Consider the following 17632-nt stretch of genomic DNA (forward strand, 5'->3'; position numbering starts at 1 on the left):
CCCAGGGCTGCTGTCCTGCTGTTATCCCCCAGGGCTGCTGTCCTGCTGTTATCCCCAGGGCTGCTGTCCTGCTGTTATCCCCCAGGGCTGCTGTCTGGCTGTTACTCCAGCCTGATGCTCCTCACAGTGTTCTACTTCCCCCTCTCCATCTAACCCTAACCAGTCTCAGTGGCCTTGCTTCTCATTTGGGCCCATCAGCCAGCAGGAAGAGGAAATTCACACTGATAACTCACTCTAAAGGAAAAGCTTGTTGGGCCAGAGATGTGGATCAGCGGATTAAGGGCTCTTACCATACCAACCCTGTGACCTGGTTCAGTGGAAGGAGACTCTGCAAAGTTAACCTCTGACCTCCTTGTGCCCTCATACACACACACACACACACACACACGATACACGCATATATAATAATAATAGTTTTTTTTTTTTTAAAGAAACTGATAGACTGAATATGGTGGTGCATGCCTTCAATCCCAGTACCTCCCACACACTAGAAGGCAGATCTTTGTGAGGTCAAGGACAACCTGGCCTACATAGTGAGATCCTGACTTAAAAAAAATAATTCAGTGCATATTTAAAAACAAGTTGGAGGCCAGGCTGGTCTACATAACAACTGCCCAGTGGGCCAGGACGACATAGTGAGATCCTGTATTTAAAAGAAAAAGGAAAAAAAAAAAAGAGCTGTTCAGAAAGCACTCCCCAGTTCTACAGAAAATGAAATACAGATGTACTCTTTGACCACTGCATTCTTTCAGCTTTTTGGACAGAGCCAAAGTTATAAGAAGGATTATTATAGTAACAATGGTATTTATCATCTTCACCATTAATAACTGCATATAATGAACACCTATTTCTGCTTTCCTTTTTAAATTTAATTTAGTCAGTACTATGCTGAGATAGGGCTGTGTGTACTCACACTGCGAAGGCAGCATGGCATGGGTGGAGGTCAGAGGGCAATGTCAGGAGTTGGTTCTCCTCCCTTTGTGGACTTCAGGTCATCAGGCTTGTGTGGCAAGCACTTTACCCTCTGGGCCTGTGCTCACTCAGCTCTCTGTTCTCACTGAAATTTGACCACATCGATCCCAGGAGTCCCAGGTCAACCTTGGCTATATAACAAGTTTGAGGCTAGCCTGCCCTACGTGAGACTCTGTTTCAATAATTAATCAGTTAGACCTTTCCACTGTCCTATCAAACATCTCAGTACTTGACGCAGAGTAGGCACCCAGCGAGACCACTGTTTATGAGTGGCTGGGTCCATGGAAACCTTCCCAGTGGCAACTTTCTTTCCTCAGATGAGAGAACAAAGGCTCGGACATTTGCAGAGAGCTTATGCCAAAATGAGCATCTCACTATAGAAATTTAAACTAAACAAAAGTTGGTTCCATAGAGATGTCTGTAGCTTTCTCAGAAGTATATACAAGCACAACTCAAACACATTTTAAAAGATGCATATATAGCAATAGTATAGAATGCTATTACCTTGTATAATTAACAGGTACTAATAATCATACAACTTTTGACCTGGGGAACCTGGGACATTCCATTAACAGTTCTAACCTGATTTTGGACAGCAGCTCTCCTCTGTCTGCACAGTCCACGCTGACCTGTCGAATCAGCTCGTGAAACACTGTGTTGTAGATGCTCTGTTCCCTCTTCAGCACACCGAGCAGCTGGTGCATCTAGCAGAGGTAATCCACAGGGTCAGTGCTATCTATCGCCAGCTATCAGCCAAGTCATTTTAAGAGGTAAATACGCTAAAAGTGAGCATGGCTTAGAGAATCCTGGTGACTTACTGCTCTTTCATTCACAGATTTACATATCCAGAAATGACTTTTAAAATCTAGCTAGTTTTGGATGCTTTTATGTGATACACAAAAATATTTAACCACTCCTGAATTGTACCTACCAGAATAAAGCCTGATCCCCATCACGAGTCTACATCAGAGACACCCAGAGACAGAGTCTATAAACAAACTAGCCTATGGATGGCAGAGTGTCACAGGGAAGAAAAGCAAACAAATGCCAACGCCTGTCTGAGACTGACCTATCTAAAGCAGTGACAACTAAAAGCACCCTGGGATCCTGGGATCCTGGGATCCTAGGCTGATAAAACCCATTAGGGGAACAGATGGTTAATTATAAAATCTGAATATAAGCTGATGCCATCTTATCTATCACATAACGATCAAATCCATGGTCAGCAGAGTTGCTGGCAAGTGCCTTTACCCAGTGAGCTAGCTATCTTACCAGTCCTCTTCTTCTTTGTTGTTTGCTTTCAGAGAAGTATTTGCTACATAGCCCAGGCTGGGTTGGAACTTGAAACTCTGCTGCCTCAACCCTCAAGTGCTAGGAAGGCAACAGACCTACGCCATCACAACCAGCTATATATTTCACAATAGCCAGGAGAGCAGTTAGGGACAAGACTCAGCTGATAAAGTGCTGGTGAACCCTGGGTTCAATCCCAAACACCACAGAAACCAGGCGTGTTGGTGTCCATCTGTAACCCTTGAAAGATGGAGACAGGAGGGTCAGAAGTTCAAGGACATCCACAAAAGTTCAAAGTCACCTTCTAATACATAGCAAGTTCAAGGCAAGCCTGGCTTACACAGATCCCATTTCAAAACAAAACATCTAGTAAAGAAGATTATAAAATGTACCAGTACAAGGAAATGGAAAATATTGGAGGATATGCAAATTACCCCATCTGATCACTACACATTGTATAAGGAAATGTTATTCCACTACATAAATATGTGTAAGTATTATATGCCAGTTAAAACTAAGCAATCAGACCAATCCACCGCAGCCTTGAGAAACAGAAGCAATGTCATCACACGCTAAATAACAATGCTTCAGTCAACGACAAACCAGGTCCTAACCATGGCTCTGTAAGGTTAGAGTAGAACTGAAAATCCCCATCACCTGCTACTTTCACTGCCCTCCACTTGTATATAGAGCCTTACCATTGGGCTACAAGTGCCTGTGGAGCTGTAGCCTATCCTACCTAGGCTTGTGTGTCTGAGTTTATGTAAATCCATGCTATCATGCTTGCACAGTAACAATGTCACCTAATGATACTTCTCTCAGCACACATGACCAAACAACATACAACCGCCAGACACCTGCAGTGTTTGCCACATCAGGTGTTTCCTAAGCACTTTAATGTGCCACTCCATCTTACTCACAACCCCATGTGGCAGGTCCTAGTATGACTTCTAACCAATGGGTCAGGAAATTGAGGTGCAAATACATGAGATGATTTACCCATGCTGCTCACTAGCAGGTGACAGAGTCAGATTCCAGACCTCCCAGGCACACACTTTCTTTACCCACGGGGTTACTCTGACGGGCATGAGGTTACCTTGGTTGGCCCTACATAATTCTCATTTTCTACTCCAGCCCTCTCCAGCATGGTGTCCATCACGTTGCTCAGCTGGACCACTTCTATTCTTTTATTAGGTTTCCTGAAGATCGAAGGGACAGACTGATTAAATAACATCTCATCAGACCATCTTCAGATCCCAATAAAAATATAAAACACTTTAGGAAACGTATATACTATGGAATACTAAGAACAATTTAAAGGGTTAGGCCCAGATGTATTTATTTAGTGGTATACCAGTAATATAGTTTAAAGCAATGAAAGTGAAAATGATGTAATTTTTTTCTTACAAAAGTTAATTCCTCCAGGCTGTGATGGCCACACCTTTAATCCCAGCATTTATGAGGCAGAGGCAGGTGGATCTCTGAGTTTGAGATCAGTCTACTCTATAGAGCAAGTTACAGAAGAGCTGGGACTACAGAGAAATCCTGTCTCAAAGAACTAATAAAAATAAGTGTTATTATATATTTTATATTATTGGTATAGTAATTAATTATATATAAATTATACATTAATATATTGATATTGTATATAATATACAATAAATGTTTTACTACATAATATTATATGTTAATATATAATATGTAACATATATGTGATATATAACATATAATTGTAATTATGTTATAAATAGTTATGTATATTACAATATATAATATATTGTAACAAAATACATATGTTAATTATATATTAATATATTATATAATTGATAGATCTGGTGTATTAATAATGATGATAATTATAATAATAGTTATATTATTCTAGTCATTATTATTTATTATTGTTATTGTCATTATTATTGCTAATCTCACCACCAAAGATGCTGTATAAACATATAGAAGGGAATCACAAGAACACATAGAAAAGGAGGGAACCATAAATGTCAAGTCTCAACCCTGGGTCATTCCGAGTGACAAAAGAAAGACAGCAGTGCAGAAAGATCCTGACGATGTACAAAGTATAAAAGCACATCATGGCACTCGAGTGCCATGCTATGTATCCTGTTTGAACATGCAATTGGTCACAGGAACACAGCTGATTAAATGGTGGTCTTATAGGCAACTGTTACTAGCTGGGGTCTCAGCTATGACGACTGTTTCTGTATAATAAAATACCAAGAAAAGGAACATGTGTGTGTAGTTACTCTTTCCAAGGAACACTTTAGAAAATCATCTGTACTTACATGGATGGGAAGAGCAACAGCCTGTTCTCACTGTCTGTGAGGAGGGTGGTGTATTTGCTGCAACAAATAAGATAAGAAAAATATTAAAAACAAAAACAAAAAAATATTCTAGGGCGTCTAAGACAGTTGTGGAGAACTAGGCCTTAGGGTGGAGAGGGGGTTGGGACACAAAGGAGGAAGGACACTATCTGACCTGTCACAGCATTGGTTCCTAAGAGCCATTCTCCACTAAAAGAAACGTGTTCAAGAAGTGGAGATGAAAGAAATTACAGCTCAACAAAGCTAAAGTCTCAATGGAACTTAGAAGCTTGGACACAATTGTTCAAAGGTCCTTTATATGCATACAAGATCATCCATAAATATCCATACAGAAATATTATGACACTGATCAAATGTAGAACACTTTTAGTAAAGGATATTTAACTCTATTCCGTGATATGTCAAAATACAAAGATTTCCTTGATTCATTAAAACAAACAAACAAACAAAAAAGACATAAGTCTGCAATTCTAACACATGGGAGGCAGAGGCAGGAAGATCGGTTTAAGCTCACCTCCTCTACAGAGAGTTTGAGACCTATCTGAACCATACAAGATTTTTTAAAAGCTTTTGAGATGTTCAGCAGGTAAACATACTCAAACCATGCCCAACATCCTAATGCCAAAGATCCACATGGTGAAAGGAGAGACCTGACTCTCAAAACCTATTCTCTGATGTTCACACACACACACACACACACACACACACACACACACACAAATAAATAAATAAATACATAAATGTAATTAAGAACAACAGAAGTGCCTTTTGGCAGTTTCAATGATGGCAGGATGGGCTTGGAATGTCACTCAATGGAAGAGCCCTTGCAGGCATGTACAAAACCCTAGGTTCAAGTTCCAGTTCTAAAAATAGAAAAAGAAATGAAAAATGACATCTGTGAATTTGTAATCCTCCTGCCTCAGCTTCCCAGTGCTGGGATTACAGGTATGCACCATCACACACAACCCAAAGTTCCATTTCTTTAGAGATTTATTTTTTCATGTGTACATGTGTATGCCTGGGTGTGTGTATGTGTACCACATGCTTGCAGATGCCTTCAGAGACAGAAAAGGACATCAAACTCCCTAGAACTGGAGTACAGGAAATGGTAAATTGCCATCTAATGCTGAGACCCGAACCTGCGTTTTCTGAAAGGGCAGCAGGTGATCTTAAGTGTTGAGTCATCTCTTTAGCCCTAAAGTTCCACTTTTTAAAATATTAAAAATTAAAGGGCAGGAAACGCTACAGAACTATTTAATCATGAAAACACCAAATTCTTGTGTTCCTCCCTTGGAGCACCTGTGACTATCAAGAGTTCTTTCTTGCTTTACCTTAACAAATCTATATTCACTCTGCTCTAAAAATAAATAGAAGGAAGGAGAAGAGAAGGCAATAGAAAAAGAAAGGAAAAAAATAAGAAAGAAAGAAAGAAAGAAAGAAAGAAAGAAAGAAAGAAAGAAAGAAAGAAAGAAAGGAGAGAGAGAGAGAGAGAAAGAAAGCGGAAGAGACACAGAGAGAGAGAGCACCCAAGAGGCTTTTTTGTCTTTGTTTTGTGGTAATCTTTCTTAAACTGTGCTAGGGCAGTTTGCCCACATATCCCTTTACCACATTAGGAAGTGAGTGTGCTCTTCCTAGATTCTTTTAGGTGTGAAAGGAGACCACAGCTCATGTAAGATACTCAACAGAACCTCCTGGTACTCACTCGTCATAACACTCCAAACCCGAAACTCCTGTATTTGACACAATATGAAATTCCTCAGGAACCAAAGTGTCTGCTAATGTCTTCTCCTTATAAAGAAAAGCATGAATATATTAATACATGAAAAACACTTAAATTACACAAATTTTAGTCCCTGTCCCAAAAGGATACTATTATTGAGCAATGGCAGTGGCATTGGTAAGCTTTCTTGAAACCTGGTCTCACTCACTACAATAGCCCTGCCTGGCTGGGACTCCTGGCTAACCCTGCTTCTGCCTCTAAGAGCTGGGTTTGCAGATTTGCACCACCATGCCCAAATGTAAGTAGAGAGACTATTGTCTTGTTTTTAAACAAGGTCTCTCTATGTAGTCCCAACTGTCCTAAACATCACTCTGTAGACCAAGCTGGCCTCAAACTCACTGAGATACTCCTGCCTCTGCCTCCCAAGTGCTGGGATTGAAGGCATGCACTGCCACACCTCATCTTAAATTGAGAGGGTGTGATGGTTTGTATATTCTTGGGCCAGGGAGTAGCATCATTTGGAGGTGTGGCCTTGTTGGAGTAGGTGTGTCACTGTGGGTGTGGGCTTAAGATCCTCACCCTAGTTACCTAGAAGTCAGTCTTCCACTAGCAGCTTCATCCATGTGGCTCTGGCTCTAGAGTTAAGAATGGAAGGAACTACTGGGACAATTGATGCTGGTTAGCTGGAGCTAAGACATTAGCAATGATTAAGAAGAGACCAGAATCACTGAGGTGAAATCTTCTGGAATTTGTTTTCTAGGAGCACAAAGAAGCTGTGTTCCAGAGATAGCNAAGGTTGTACCTCATGCTGTGGCTGGACTTGGTAATGTGTAAGAGTCACTCAGGTGGTACTGGTTTTGAAGGAATGAAAGGGTCATGGAGAGTAGCTGAGGCTTAGCACTGTGAGAGGCCTGGGAAGGCCATTGGAGAAGGTGAAGCCTCAGCTGTAGTTGATGGTCCAAGACTGAAGGGGTCATACAAAGGAGTTGAGGCTTGGCACCATGAAGAGAGTCTATGAGAGGCTATTGGAGTGGATCAGCCTGAGCTTAGAGTGCTACAGAGGGCAGAGCTAGAGAAGTAATGCCAGCCCTTAGGAGGAGCCCAAAAGATCAAGTGGAATCCCAGATACTAAAACAAGAAGCTGTAACATTGAAATTGCCTTGGAGACTCAAAGATGTTAAAGATGCCAAAGCCATGGTCTATCTGCTGACAGCTAACAGGGAGTGGAACCAGCCCAGGAGAAAGCAGTTTGTTGCAGTCAACACAGATGAAAAAGGACTGGAGATCTGAAGACCGCTTTGACATCAGCCATGGAGATGCAGAGTTTGGAGTTTGCCCAACTGGTTTCCTGTCTTTGAGGATTACAGTTAAGTGACTTGGATGAATCTCAGAAGAGACCTTGAACTTTGGATTTTTAACATTGTTGAGACTGCTAAAGACTATAAGGATTTTGAAAGTTGGACTAAATGCATTTTGCATTATGCTATGTTTAAGTATGCCCCCCCCCATAGACTCATGTGTTTGAACAAGTCTATGGGGGCCAGGGAGTGGAATGTCATGGTTTGTACATTCTTGGGCCAGGGAGTGGCATCATTTGGAGGTGTGGCCTTGTTGAAATAGGTGTGACCTGGTTGGAGTAGGTGTGTGACTGCTGGCGTGGGCTTAAGACCCTCACCCTAGTTGCCTGGAAGTCAGTCTTCCATTAGCAGCCTTTGGATGAAGATGTAGAACTCTCAGCTCTGCCTGTGCCATGCCTGCCTGGATACTGCCGTGCTCCCACCTTGATGATAATGGACTGAACCTCTGAACCTGTAAGCCAGCCCCAATTAAATGTTGTTTTTATAAGACTTGCCTTGGTCATGGTGTCTGCTCACAGCAGTAAAACCCTAACTAAGACAGAGGGTTTGATAAGATTAACAATAATATTAGTAATGTGAGTCATAGCATAGGCCAAAAACTGCTTTAGGCTGGAAATACGCTGTAAAAACAAGCATGGATGTGAGGATAGATTTTCTTCTGGTATAAACATTACTTGGTATTTAAGAAGGACTGATTTTAAGATCCTTCAAAGATACCAAAATCTAGATCAGTGGTTCTCCACTTTCCTAATGCTGTGACTCTTTAATATAGTTCCTCACGTTGCAGTGACCCCTAACTATGAAATTATTCTTGTTGCTACTTCATAACTGTGATTCTGCTACTGTCGAGAACAATAATATGTGCTGGGCAGCAGATGCACATGCTTTTAATCCTAGCACTTGGGAACAGACACAGGCAGTTCTCTATGAAGACCAGATTGGTCTACAAAGTAAGTTCTAAAACATCCAAGGATACACAGAGAAACCCTGTCCCAAAAGACACAGAGAGAGAGAGAGAAGAGAAGAGAAGAGAAGAGAAGAGAAGAGAAGAGAAGAGAAGAGAAGAGAAGAGAAGAGAAGAGAAGAGAAGAGAAGAGAAGAGAAATCAAGAAAGAGAACCATTGATTTAATGCTCAACTCCATTACATAAAACACTTCAGTACATCTCTTATTTATGTTGTACTGACTCTGGGTTACTATAATACCTCATACAAATATACTGTTGTCATGTTAAATTATTTAGTGCCAAGGACCAGCCTTGGCTTGGAGAGGGGTTCTCAGGAAGAGGTGTCTGGGAGCAGAGAAAAGAAGGACTCAAAGTCAAATTGTGGGTTACAAGATGACAAACTGTGTTCTACTCAAGATAGGTTTCCAGACAGCCCTCTGTAGATAGCTCTTGGCTAATTTCTTTGGGGGAGGAGACAGCCTAGTTGACTCTGTCATGTGGTTATTAATAATCGTTCTTATGCTGGTATATGATGAAAAAAAAAAAAAGCAAGTGGGGCAGAAAGAGATGCAAAATGTACAGTTTGAAGAGAAAACAAACACCAGGAAATTTAATGTTACTGCCAAGGCTTGTGATGCAAGGGATAAAGTAATTCAACAGTGGTCTGACCCACACTATGAATAACAGGAGAGATGCTCTCAGCACTTGGGAGGCAGAAGTAGGCAGGACTCTGGAAGTTTGGGGGCTAGCCTGATCTACATAGCAAGTTCCAGGATATTTTGGGCTATGTAGAGAGATCCTATCTCAAAGTGAGGAGGGGGAGGGAAGAAAAGAGGGAGGGAGGGAGGAAGAGAAAGAAAGCGGAGGGGAGGGGCAAATCATCATCCACAACTCTGAATTTTCTGTGAGGAGGGAGAATCTAGTCTGTACTTGTAAAATCAGGAAACCCTTACTCATCAAAGCAGTTCAGTGTGGTTTGGGGACTGGCTTAGAAGATCTTTGACCTTTGCCCAGTCCAGCTACTATAAAGGAATAGCTAGACCGTACCTGAAGGCAGGGGAGCCCTGCGGGCTGCGGTTACAGGCTGCTGCTGCTTTAGAGTTTAGAGAAACACTGAAGAGCCAAGAGTAGGAGAAAAGTCGTCTTCTCCACTTACCTTGTGAGGCACCATGGCACTGTTCTGTGGCTGTGTTGACTTGCTTGGGGGACAAAGTTTTTTCTCCACAGCCTCTCCTTTCACGTATTTAACATCATACAGGAAAGAAATATCCCTTAAAAATTAAGAAAAATATGTTTTTAAAGTGGGTTTTCCTAAGAGTAAGGGCAGCAGACCTGCTCTCGTTGCCTCATTTCCCCTGCTTATTGAATTGTTTAAAATTATTTTGAGATATGGAAAAATAGAAGTATGATTTACGATGAATATAAGTCTTTTGATCCTTACAACCGTTCTGTGTCAGAAGGTGAGCCCTTTATGTTAGAATGATGGTTTATATGAGATTTATGTTAGAATGAGAGCAGTTTACCAACCCAATCGTTTTTGAGATTTCAGTTGTAGCAACGATGCCTGAGCTGCCTGGGGAAACTCTGGGATGGCAGGAATCTCATTCCACTGGGCTGCCCCTTCATGTTTAACATCACTGCCATTTAAGGACACTTAAGGGGTCCCAGCTGTCGGAACTCACGGCCAGGCCCAGCTTCCTCTGGAAATGCATAGGCTTCCAGTAAAGGTTGCCTAATTAAGGTAGAACAGTACTTGATCCAAACTCTCTGGGCAGGGCAGCTTATATCACGATGGCATCACTTCACGTGCAGAGGGGAGGAAGCAAGCGAGGCGGGCAGAATGGCCCTGGCTTGGGTAGGACACTGAAGAACGGGGTGAGACTCACTCCCACAGGGCTCGCAGCTTCTGGAATCTGCAGCTGCTTACCTAGTTGGTGATCTTGGATTTAACATCCAGCAGCAGCTTTTTGAATGGACCCCCCCCCCAACCCCTGGGGCCAGAATCCAAGTTTGCAGGGTGAACCTGCTGACACCTGACCAGCACCCCTCCAACCCATGGAAGACTGGGCATGAGTCAGGAGTCTGTCCACATTCTTCCTCTGCACCGTCACAAGCTTTCCACTCACATCACCAACTCTTTCCTCCTCTTCAACCTGGAATGAATCAGCTTTTACCCCAGTCATTCCTGACAGTTCTATGCTGGAGTCCACCTTGGTCCACTGCCCTGGAATCTCATTCCACCTTTGAAAGCTTCTGTAGAAAATGCCCACTGCCCTACTACGACACTCCTTGTCCTGGTTTTCTTTCTTCCACTGTGATAAAATACTGACCGAAACCAACCCAGGGAAGGAAAAGGCTTATTTGGCTTACAGGTTTCAGACCATCATTGAGAGAAGCTGAGGCAGGGACTAGAGAGGAGCTGGCTCAGCCTGCCTCCTATATAACCCAGACACCTGCCCAGACATGGCACTGCTTCCAAAGCGAGGACCGCTAATCAAGAAAATGCCCACAGGGGCTGGAGAGATGGCTCAGCGGTTAAGAGCACTGACTGCAGCCGGGCATGATGGCGCACGCCTTTAATCCTAGCACTTGGGAGGCAGAGGCAGGTGGATTTCTGAGTTCGAGGTCAGCCTGGTCTACAAAGTGAGTTCCAGGACAGCCAGGGCTACACAGAGAAACCCTGTCTCAAAAAACTAAAAAAAAAAAAAAAAAAAAAAAAAGCACTGACTGCTTTTCTGAAGGTCCTGACTTCAAATCCCAGCAACCACATGGCGGCTCACAACCATCCATAACGAGATCTGACGCCCTCTTCTGGGGTGTCTGAAGACAGCTACAGTGTACTTACATATAATAAATAAATCTTTCTAACAAAGAAAGAAAGAGAAGAGAAGAAAATGCCCACAGACAAGCCCACAGGCCAGTCTGATGGAGGTGATTCCTCAGCTGGGGGTCCACCTCCCCAGGCAGCTCTAGTCTGGGCCTAGCTGACAGAGACTAACCAGAACATTCATAACATGACTGCTCCCTTCACCACGCATTGCTGTTATAGTGTTCTGATGTAGCTAGCTAGAATCAAGCTACCATCTATGTCTTTCTGTTAATTATCACCCTTCCCAGTGTTACCTCCCAGAAGGCATATCATTTCCATTCTGAAACCACGCCTCAGAGACCTAGCGAAGACTTCCCTTTACTAAGGTAATCTCATCCATTTTCTGCCACTACCTAGAATACTTTCCTGATTTGACCACTCTTCTGTCTGAAACCAGTCTCCTGGATTCTCCCCATGTTTACGGCACTCCCAAATCTTCCGTCTACCCCAGCTGCTACTCCTTGGAACTTCTGTGTCTTCATCCTCTAGAGATGCTCCACAAAGCCATGGCCGCTATACCCGTGCTTCTCAACCTGTGGGTCTTGACCCCTTTGGGGGTTGAATGATCCTTTCACAGGGTTTGCATATCAGGTATCCTGCATCTCAGATGTTTTTTACATTATGATTCATAACAGTAGCAAGATTATAGTTATGAAGTAGCAAATACTTTTATGGTTAGGGGTCATGAGGAACTCTATTAAAAGGTGGTGGCATTTGGAAGGTTGAGAACCACTGTGCTACACTTTCTTTCTTGGCCAAGCCATCAAATCTGCAGTCTGTTTCACCCTCCTCTATTTGCTAGACTGCCCTCAAAAATCTCAGCATGGAGACCCAATTCCTCCCTATCCTTTGCCCTCAATACCCAATCTACTGCTAACGCCATTTAATTCTATAGCTGCCCTCAGGTCAGGACAGTGGCCAGTCTCATTTCGTGCCAATAGCAAATCTCTAGTCTGATTTGTCATTACTTTTGATGTGGATTCTCAGGTCTCTAGGGATTGTCCTATATACTTCTAATGTTTTCATGTCTCCATCCCTACATCTAACTTTAAAGTAGGCTTTGGCCTGATTTGTGCTCACGGTCCACTCTCTCTCTCTCTCCTCTGCACTGCGGATGTTACAAAGGACACTGGCAGGTTCTGCTGGCCAGGTGTCCTTTCCCTTTTTATTCACATCTAGCTCTCTTGTTTTCCTTTGAATAATTATCTTGCTCCTCTGTTAGGTATCTCAAAAAAAGAAAAAATTCTGGGTGCCAACAAGACACTTCTGTGGTTATTGCCACATAAGCCTGAAGACATGCATTTGATCAGTGGGACCCAAATAAAGGTGGAAGAGGAGAATCAACTGCACAACATTGTCCAGTTGATCTAACATTGAATCTAACCATCACAAGAAGGCTGTGACACACAAATCAACACACAAAACACAATGCTAATAAAATATAAACAATATTTTTAAAAGATCATTTAGGTACACAAGATGCTTCAGTGGCAAAAGCAATTACTGAACAAGCTGAATTTGACTGCCAGAATCCACAGTGCAAAGAGAAAACAGACTCAGGAAAGTTCTCCTCTGCCTGCCACGTGCACACCATGGTAGGAGCACAGACGTGCAGTAAACAAATATACGTAATAAACATAAGTAAATGTAGTCACAGTAGTGACCTGGGTCATTTGCATTAAAATATGTCACGTGCAGAGGTCATAACAGGAAAACAGTAAGTAGTATTGCACACATTTTAAATTTTTCATTAGACAGAAACAACCAAAGCATGAAAGAAGGCACTGCAGAAGGGGGGACTAACAGAACAAAATCTAATGGCACGTGTTTGAAAACATCCTAATGAGCATGGGATGAGAGCACACACCTTTAGTCTCAGCACCCAAGAGACACAGACAGTGGATCTTCGCTTGAGGCCAGCCAAAGCTACAAAGTGAGTGAGACTCAGAAAAGGAGAAAAATGAAGAAAAGAAAATGTCACATTGAAATTTAATAAAACAAAGGTTTTCCTTTGCTCACAGAAAGTATGTGTGATGTTTTTGTGACGCTGGTCATGTGAATGCTGTGTCCACATCAAGGAGAAGCAGGCATTATGTTCATATTAACAATAGGTTTTTATTTTCTCCCTCTCTTTTATGTAAATATACAATTATACACAATTCTACATCTACTACATTCTTACTTGGGCAAGGTAGGTATGCCTTTAATCTCAGCACTTGGGAGGCAGAAGCAGGCAGACCTCTGTGAGTTCAAGACCAGCCTGGTCTATACCATAAGGTCCAGGTTAGCTAGAAAGGCTATGCAATAAGACCATATCTCAAAAAAAATTTTTCACTACTTTATTGTTGGTAGGGATGTGTATTTCTGGGAGGGGTGTGTAAATATAGGCACAGATATACCATGGCGGCACTCATTTGGCAGTTGGAGGACAATTTGGGGAAGTCAGGTTTAGGGATGGAGCCAAGAGCAAGAGCAAGAGCAAGAGCAAGAGCAAGAGAGTACCAGTGACTTAGAGAATCAGGTTACACTGGTGTTCATTCATAAACAACAGTAAAACAAATAGAAAGCGAAATGGGATCGCATTCATTCACACACTCACTTCACTCACCTCTGGTCTGGCATATGCCATAGCCTGGCTCTGATGGCTGCGCAGGCAAGGCCAGCGGCACTTCCTTCTGTGCTTCGGATCTTCTGGACACACCAGCCCCACCAAGGTGATAATGGAAACCAGAGCATATACCCCACAGGAACTTAATGAAATTAGAAAGAAATTATGCCCAAAATGGTATGAAGTGAAACTGTGGGAGAAGGGAGCAGATGTTATCAGACCAAGAGATGTTGGGAGCCATCTCCTAGCAGAAAGCGGCTATCATCTCTGCAGCCATCTCGGGCCCTTTACTTGCAGGCTGGTATTTTTCCACCCTGCCAAGAGACTTGTTTCCTAGCATGAGATTTTTTGCAAGCAGCCCACCACAGCTGAGGACACTCTGATAACATCTTATTCTTCTTGGCCATTTCCTGGACTTGCAGTTTAGCACCCCCAGCTGCTAGACACTTGTGGTTTAGTGTCTCCAACTGCACTACCCAGCTTATGCTTATATACCCTTAATTGTTTGGGGACTTGATCAGCAGCCTGTCTTGTCTCCATTAGTCTCTTGCCCCTTCCCCTTCCATCCCCACTCTCCCCACTCTCCCTCTTACAGACCCTATTGACTGACCGGCAGGCTGGGTGATCTGGCGCCCAAAGTGGAACAGCAAGAATGAGAGACCCTATGAGGAACTTTACTGGAAGAAGGGTCGACCAAAAATTTAAAAGTGAAACAAAGGTGATCACTGAGGGAACCTGCTGAGTCGAGACTGGTGAGTCATAGTAATGAAAATGGGGCAAGAAATAAGCCGACATGAGTTATATGTGGAACAGATGAGAAAGGCTTTAAAGACGTGAGGAGTAAAGGTAAAAATTCAGCATTTGTTGTCAATTTTTTTTTAATTTTATTAAAGAGTTATGTCCCTGGCCTCCTCAAGAAGGAACTGTTGATGAAAAAGATGGCACAGAGTAGGAGGTGCACTCAAAGATTTTTACAGGACATTTGGGCCCGAAAAGGTCCTGGTCACTGCCTTTTCATATTGAAACTTGATAAATTAAATGATCTCAACAAAGTGTTCGTCCATAGTGGCGGTCATTGAGGAGGGTGAAAAATTGTTAAAAGACAGAGAGAGGAGAGGAAAAGAAAAGGAAAAGACAAAAGATAAGGTCGATTCTTCTAAGGAGGAAATAGATTTAATTTCTCTAGATAGTGATGATGATAAAGGAGCAACCTCTCAAAGGTCACTCAGTAAGTCCCAGAATTCAGAGCCGACTTTAGAGACAAAATAATCCAAGGGGGAAGGAAACACAATCAAATAGCAGCACTCAGCCCAAAGAGAAATGACTCAGCTGTTCAAAAGGAAAAGATAGACGCATCTATCCAAAATAAGGCTGGAGGATGATGACGGTTTGTCTGAGAGAGTGGGATGACAGAATACCAACCTCCCAGTTAGCTCAGGACCAAGCCAACCATGGAATCCCACCAGACTCTTGTTTGAACAAGCCCCTCGCAGACCTTTTTTTTTTTTTTTTAAGGGCCAGGGGCCCCCTCACCCAGGATTCAACAACCAAGGGCCAAGTGTAGGGGCAAGACCTATGAACAGGATGCTATCCAGGAAAAACCTAAGAGGATGAGGACATCCCTTTCAACCTCAGGGACCTAGTATCTAAAACCTATTGTACTACACAACATCACCACCAAAGTGTCTAAATTGCTGTTGGACACTGGTAGTGAGATTAATGTACACACCCTGGATGAAGGACAGATCCTGAACACAGGCAAGATTAAGGCCACATAGAAGTAGAGGGAGTTGGAGGCAGAGTCAGAACCCCTATAACTAAATTAACATTACAATTATATGATAAAAATTATGAATTAGATTTTGATTTGTACAGTACCCCAGAAAACATCATAGGACTACCCACAATACACAAATTATTTCCAAAATTTTTGAATTATAAAAGAATACCAGAAATACTATTGGCCACAGTCAAAATTGCACAGGTAGACTTACCTAAAATACCACCCTCCTCCACACCACAGTATCCCATAAAAGGTGGGATGGAGGAACTAAAGGACACCAAAGAAACATTATTAAAAGAAGCTATTATAGAACCAACACAAAGCTTTAACTACAACAGCCCCATTTGGCCAGCAAAGAAACCCAATGGCAAATGGAGATTCACAGTAAGTAGATGACAGGACCATAAATAACCTATCAGAGCAGATGCCTGGACAATTGCCAGATGTAGGAGATAAATTCCTGAGAATCAGGCAGGTGGCGCCCAAATGGTTTGCCACAATAGACTTACATCCCAACTCCAGAGAAATCACCACACTCTCGTGGGAAGGAAAACAATACCATTTTACTAGTTCCACAAGGATACAAAACCAGCCCAATTATACCACACAATGCACTGAGATGGGCTTTAGATTTATACCACACACCAGAAGAACTAGCAATCTTTTCATATGTAGATGACCTTCTTTTGATAGCAAATGACAAACAAATACTACATAAAGCAGTAGCAGACTTAATTGCACATCTAACAAATAAAGGATAGAACATTAATAAAGACAAAGTAAAGGGACCAGCAGAGGAAGTTAAATTCCTCAGAGTGCACTGATCGACTCCAGTGAGGTCCATCCATTCCCCCAGAATTAACAAATTAAGAAACTTACCAAGACCTCAGAATGAGACAGAAACCCAGCATTTAATTGGTTTATTTGTGTATTGGAGGCAACATCTACCATACCTGCAACTGTTGCTCCAACCGTTATACAGCAGAGTGAATCAAGCATCTGATTTCACCTGGGGACCACCCCAGGGAGAAGCAGTGAAAATTATATTAGAATATATAGAGCAATTTAGTAACTTAGTTTACATCAATACAGATAACACAGTGATAATAGATATCCTCTTTATAAAGGGATATGGCAATTGGAATATACTTGTTAAACAACCACAGATTAAACCATTTGTCTTTTATTGCAAATACTTCCCTTGGTCAGACACCAAGTATTCACTCTTTGAAAAAACAATGTGGACTGCCTATGAAGCACTCCGCACATGCCACAGTATCCTAAGATGGAACCCAGTGGCACTCCAATCCACCGTGCCCATTCTCAAATGGGTAAAGGCACCAGAAGAGGCATGGGCAGGGCAGTCGATGGAATGAAAGGTATTACAATGGAAATGGTACCTCTCTGAGTTCCTTCAAGGAGCAAACCTGACTGCACAGGGGATGGTGCCAATGGTGTCAGAGCACATACTGGCATCAGATAACGAAAGCCAGGTACCAATCACACTCGACACTTCCCCTCTCCAGAAACAGGTACCCATGGGAACATGGGGGTCAGGTCAGTACTCCTCCTCACTGGTTAATGCTTGGTTTACTGACAGCTCAGCCACCACTAAAAGCAGCGTGGTGTGCTGGAGAGCAGCAGTTTTCAGGCGTGAAGATGGGATGGTACTAATAGAGGAAGGAAAGAGCGAATCAGCACAACATGCAGAAGTAACAGCAGCCATACTGGCAGCCAGACAGTCCCG

General features: G+C 42.6%; 1 protein-coding gene across 1 annotated transcript in view; it reads right to left on the reverse strand.

The window, feature by feature from the left end:
- Axdnd1 (axonemal dynein light chain domain containing 1) overlaps nt 1-17632 on the reverse strand; it is an 84638-nt gene that overhangs the window by 59120 nt on the left and 7886 nt on the right. Inside the window, exons 4-8 of the mRNA XM_021199072.2 lie at nt 9782-9896; nt 6304-6389; nt 4563-4619; nt 3359-3461; nt 1555-1676 (exon numbers count right to left, since the gene is read on the reverse strand). Coding sequence (XP_021054731.1) covers nt 1555-1676; nt 3359-3461; nt 4563-4619; nt 6304-6389; nt 9782-9896 — 483 coding nt within the window. The remainder of the gene's footprint in view (nt 1-1554; nt 1677-3358; nt 3462-4562; nt 4620-6303; nt 6390-9781; nt 9897-17632) is intronic.

The sequence above is a fragment of the Mus pahari genome, chromosome 5 (genome assembly GCF_900095145.1).
Source record: "Mus pahari chromosome 5, PAHARI_EIJ_v1.1, whole genome shotgun sequence".
Taxonomy (NCBI): Eukaryota; Metazoa; Chordata; class Mammalia; order Rodentia; family Muridae; genus Mus; species Mus pahari.